The 5959-nt window shown below is 41.4% G+C and overlaps 1 protein-coding gene across 1 annotated transcript; it reads left to right on the top strand.

Moving 5' to 3' along the window:
* Positions 1–1494: 1494 nt before the first annotated feature.
* Positions 1495–5380, top strand: LOC121849207 (lectin-like). Its single transcript, XM_042335437.1, has 5 exons — positions 1495–1513; positions 1933–2105; positions 2493–2636; positions 3335–3446; positions 5275–5380. Exons 1-5 carry the CDS (start codon positions 1495–1497, stop codon positions 5349–5351), a joined length of 525 nt encoding a protein of 174 aa, XP_042191371.1. The 3' UTR covers positions 5352–5380.
* The last annotated feature ends 579 nt before the right edge of the window (positions 5381–5959 follow it).

Raw genomic sequence — 5959 nt, forward strand, 5'->3', positions numbered from 1 at the left:
AAAGAATAGTCAGCATGGATTTCAAAAAAGGAAGGTCATGCTTGACCAACTTCACTGAATTCTTTGAAGGGATAACAGAAAGTGTAGACAAGGGTAATGCGGTAGATGTAATATATTTAGATTTCCAAAAGGCATTCGATAAGGTACCATATAATAGACTAATGAATATGGTCAGAGCATGTGGAGTCAGGGGAAAAATAGCAGAATGAATAGCAAGCTGGCTGCAAAACAGAAAACAGAGAGTAGGGGTAAAGGGTAGCTACTCAGACTGGCAGCGGGGGGGCAGTGGTGTTCCACAAGGATCGGTATTGGGACCACTGTTGTTCACAATATACATTAATGATTTGGATTTGGGAATCAGCAGTTCAATTTCAAAATTTGCAGAGACACTAAATTAGATGGAGTTGTTAATACAGAGGAGAACTGCAACAAATTACAGCAAGACATTAATAAACTTGCTGAGTGGGCATTTAAATGGCAAATTCATTTCAGTGTAGAAGAGTGTGAGGTGGTACATTTTGGTAGAAGGAATAAGGAAGTCACATATATCCTGGAAAATAAATCCTAAATGGGGTAGAGGAGCAAAGGGATCTAGGGATACACATACGCAATTCACTAAAACTAGCAACGCAGGTTAATAAGGCCATAAAAAAAAGCAAACCATGTATTGGGGTTCATTTCTAGAGGGATAGAAATTAAAAGTAGGGAAGTTATTAGGACGTCCTCCCGACGTGAAAGGTGCTATACAAATGTAATCTTGTTGTTGTTATGGTAAACCTCTATAAATAAATCTCTTTATAAGTAAATCTCTTGGTTAAACCACACTTAGAATACTGTGTGCAGTTCTGGTCCCTACATTATAGAAGGTATGTAGAGGCACTGGAGAGGGCGCAAAGGAGATTCACAAGGATGATCCCAGAACTGAGAGCTTATACCTATCAGGAAAGGCTGAACATACTTGAACTCTTCTCTCTTGAAAAGAGAAGTGTAAGGGGTGATCTGATAGAAGAGTTATGGCAGAGAAAAGGCATATAGGACTAAATGAGTACAAAGGGCCAAATAAGCCACAGAGAACTAGAATAGAGCAAATAAGATCAAGGCAAGATGAAATAAGGGATAATTCTGATGCAAAATCTGGAGTGACTGAACAAGAAGAGAATAATATTGATGCAATAAAAATCATGAAGATAGCGCATACAGAAAAAGAAAAAAGGGAGTGTATGATATCGCTATGGTGCACAGAAGAAAGGAAACGGTTAAGGTGCAAATTGTATACAGGAGCTCAGGCAAGTGCAATGTCATTATATACAGCTGGGAGAATCCAATAAAGACAAATTGGAAAAGGGGAAAAGTAGACTAAAAGTAGATAAAGTTTCACATTGTAAAATTAAAAGGCGATAATCTGCTCGGATTATAAGGTACCATTGAAAACTCAAGATCTTATTGACTTAAAAGTGATAAAGGAAAAATATATGGAAGGACATCGTGGGAAATATGCCAAAGAAGGACAGAGGTAAAAAAAAAAGAAGAGCAAATGGAAGATATGAGGATGCCAAAAACATTGAGAATCACCAAGTCAGGAAAAGTAGTAAAATCAACAAGGAGATTAATTGAAAACAAAACTGAAATGCAAAGAAAAACAATAAAAATAAGAAGAAACCAAAAAAGGGAAGATGTTGGATACTCATTAAGACAATAAGGACCAATTGACAAGAAGCAATGGGAGGAGATCATGAGGTAGAAATGCAGGAAGCAGGGAGAACTGAGTAGAGAACTTTTGGTTGGACTTTTTGATTTTTGTAACCGGTGAGCTGAAATAAAATAGTGTTCTACACATTGTTTGTTGAGAACATAACACACAGGACAAAGTGCCCTTTTCATTTGGAGCTGAATTGTCATGTTTAATGTTAATTTCTTTTTCTTTGCCTGCAGCTTTCTATGTGCCACCTGCTGAAAGCAAAAGCACATCAGATTATGGTGGGAAAATTGAATCCCTTTGTTATGAAACGGGTATCTGCAAGGGACCCTGCCTGGAAGGCTTTGTTAGTTATAATGGAATCTGTTCCAAGTACATCCATGAAAAGATCAATTGGATTGATGCAGAGGTAACACGTTCCTTGTTCCTGTGTGGGAATAGAGGGGTATGGCAGGGCTGTGGCTGGAGAGGTGCGGGATGGGAGGGTGTGTAGGGAGTGTGTGTAGAGTGGGTGGGGGATGGGGCGTGCTAGGCGTCCTGCCAACACCTGAGGTGTGGAGGCGCTGATGGGAGCAAATCAGAAGAGCCTCAGTCTTGTTGATGTTCAACTGTAGAAAGTTAGCTTTCATCCTGATCTTTGACAGACATTCCGTCAGGTCAGCAGTGGTCCAGAGTCGAGGATCGAGGCAGAGAGATAGAGTTGGGTATCATCCGCATATATGTGGAAGTTGACGCCATGTCCAAACATTACTATCAACAAGTCCAAACGTTACTATCGTGTCTTTTGTTTTTTCAGTTGTTCTGTCAAAACCTGGCCAAAGGAGGGCATCTCGCCTCTGTGCATTGCCCATTGGAAAACTTGTTCCTCTCAGCCCTCATACAGATCTCGTACCACCATGCAGACACAATGACATGGATTGGTGCTAGTGACTGCTATAAAGTAAGTTACATACAGTTCGATAGTATGATATGGCACGGAAACAGGTCATTTGGCCCAACTAGTCTGTATTTATCTTACACATGAGCTTCCAACTCCTTCTCCTCGACCTCTTTATTCCTTTCTCCCTCATGTATGCATCAAGTTTCCACATAATAATAATAATACTTATCACATCGTTGAGACATCTGAAAGCGCATCACAGAATATATTGTAAAGTGAATCGGCTGTATTTTGTGGTCGAAATGCAGTAGCCAATTGCACACAGCAGTGTTCCACAAACTTGGATTGAATGACCAATTCTTTTTTTGGAGGGATTATTACCCTCAATCAGTTATTATCCACCAATCGACTAACAACTGGGTTCCTGCTTACTGCTAGGTAAACCGAGGTGTGTGGAATAAGGAAACTTGCCCAAGGTTTTGCCCCACCCGGGAATTGAACCTGGGTCCTCTCGCTTGTGAGGCAGGCGCACTAACCATAGTGTTATGGAACTCCAAACCGCTTCGGGACTCCTTAAATACGTAGATACTTTTTGCTTCAATGACAACTTCTGACAGTGAGTTCCATATTCCCACCTCTTTCTGCCTGAAGAAGTTCCTACGAAACTCCCTTTTAGGTCTGTGTTCCACATTCTCAAAAACATTTTTCAGTTTGCAAGTAATTTCTCTACATTGATAAACTTCATCGGTTTGTTGCAGGAGGGGACTTTTCTGTGGCTGGACGGTTCACGGATGGACCACAGCGAATGGTATTACAACCAGCCTGATGATGGGAAGCAGAAGGAAAACTGTGTGATGATGAATAAAAACAGTATGTCATCTTTACTTGTGCTGGCAAAAGCAGTATATGGGATTGGCCCAATTGTGGATATGGAAACATTAAGGATAACGGGTCATCAACCAAAACCTTTCATCAGGCGTTACACTGTCACTAAAGTGCCACACATACCAGTCCTCTCATTTTTCTTCCTGTGCAGGTACACTTGTATCTCTTTCACACCCACTGTTTCTGTCTCAAGTGTTCTTTCTGTGTCTATCTCCCACTCAGATTCTACACTGCTCCTATAATAATTTGCTGAATGACTTGCCTTCCTTTTGTTGTGTGCCCAACCGTCACACTTAACGATTAAATCTTGAACCTTGTAACTTTGCACATGTGTACACAATAACAGGTACTTTCTTGCCAACATCAGAGTCCAACTTGGATACTTGGATAGTTGTATGGATGTGTGGTGTTCTACTACAGTGTAGTCTGGCCACTGGTCGTAATACCAGGGAGAAAGGATAAAGTTATGACGTGAGGTTTAAATGCTGGGGTGGTATTCTCAGTAGATCAAATAGACATGTTGAAAACTAGTAAAGTGTTTGAGAGCTAAATGGTCACAGATTATTCCCATGGTGAAATGGGCATAACAACTGAGGGTTATTGCTGAAAATGTTAAGGGGAGATAAGATGCTCAGTGTTATTTGGATGTGGAATACATGGTCATACACAGCTGAGTCAGTTACATCTTTTAAAAGCGAATAAGGTGAACACTTGAAAAATGAAGATATTGGATTGAGAATTGCTGTGCGCAATTGGCTGCCGCGTTCGCCTGCAAATATACAGTCAATTCACTTTACAGTATGATCTGTGAAGCGCTTTGGGATGTCTTCCCGACATGAAAAGCGCTATATCAAGTGCAAGGATTATTATTTTTATGGAGGAGATAGCTCCAGTGAGGATGCAAGCACCAGCCCAGATACGATGAAGGAAAAGCAGGGGATGGTATGAGATAGGCCCAGTGGGGGAGCTATAACAAAGTAAGGAAAGGGATTTGAGTATATTGCACCGCGAAGGGCACGAGCCCTGAGATGAGGGGAAAATGTAAGGAATGGGATTAGATATTTCCAATGTGGGAGCTCACACTTGATGAGACATGCTGGAGTAAAAGCAGGAGATTCATTTTTGTCGTCAGCTGGATGTTTGCCATGTGCAAAAATCCATCACTATGCCAGTTCCGACTGAGAAGTTTGGAAGTTTCCTTGTGTCTAGAATGGAAATGGGCACTCTCTTCCTGGAGGGACACATCCTACATATCTTATTCCAGAAAGTGTCAAGTCCCCAAGGCTTGGGGACCTCAGTGTTTGAGAATTGCTGGTGTTTAACCAGCTAGAAATACAAAGCATGGAATCAGAGGAATGAGATTAGACTAGTGGGTTCCGTTGGAGGAACGAGCACCAGCACAGACTCGATGGGGCTGAAAGCAGGGAATGAGATTCGTGTAGATAGCTCCAATGGGAGAAATACCAGCAGCACAGGCATGGTGGGTGAAGATCAGGGGAATGAGACTTCAGCATGCATGAGTTTTTAGGAATATTTTTGTTCTGACCTGCTTGCTCTTGCCAGGCATGTCTCAAATAATGGGTCGTTTGTTGTCTCTCTCATTCCTTTCACATCAGAGAGCTTTTAGACATGATCCTTATTTCGTCAACCTCAAAATGGTGATTGGAACGATCACCCTCTGGTTCTTCACCTTATTAACAGAAGATGGGCTTGTATCTGCTTATATGATTGCATTGCTCTGGCTCTCTCTTTGGGATTTTCTGCATGCGTTTGTGGACAAGTCTCACAGTGTGTGTCTGTGTTTGTTTTCCAGAGAACGGGCTGTGGTTCGACGCTGACTGCTCTCAAGAGTATAACTTCATTTGCTCCTACAAATTGAGCAATAAATAGATTAATACTTAACCTGCAAATCACTTTGATGCGTGAGTGGAGCTGTGTAGATGTATTGTCATATGATGCTCTATCAGAGACAAATAAAGCATTCAAACATCTTATTTGCTCTTCCCTTTCCCTGTTCTGTTATTGCAGACTATAGGAGCATTTTTACTCTCCATGTTGAAAGATGAAGTTGAACCTCCTGCTATTTGTGGACAGTTCCTCAGATGTTTCACTAAGGCAATGCACTGTGCAGTATAGATTTGGCTGCTCATTTTGATGTAGTAAATCAAGGGAGATTTACTACTGAAGCTGTGGCACAAGACGACCTGCATGCTAAACACGAAAAGTGAAATGTAATAGATCAAGCTGAGCAATCTTACCTCCAACGGGTCAGACATGCTACCTGGGCGTGCTGGATGGAACAATGTCAAAAGGGTGTTACATTTATTTCTAACCTGAACTGTATCTGACTTGGGAAATATCTGTTTTTTGTTGTTGCTCATAAGGAATGGGATTAGACTTGGGTAAACCAATGTTGCATAAGATCCTTCCAGCCGCCAGTGAAGGAGACATTCATACAATCCATTTGGGTTGGATCGAAACCAATGTCCTTCAGGTGA

This window comes from Callorhinchus milii, unplaced genomic scaffold (genome assembly GCF_018977255.1).
Source record: "Callorhinchus milii isolate IMCB2004 unplaced genomic scaffold, IMCB_Cmil_1.0 Scaffold5, whole genome shotgun sequence".
In the NCBI taxonomy this organism is placed as follows: domain Eukaryota; kingdom Metazoa; phylum Chordata; class Chondrichthyes; order Chimaeriformes; family Callorhinchidae; genus Callorhinchus; species Callorhinchus milii.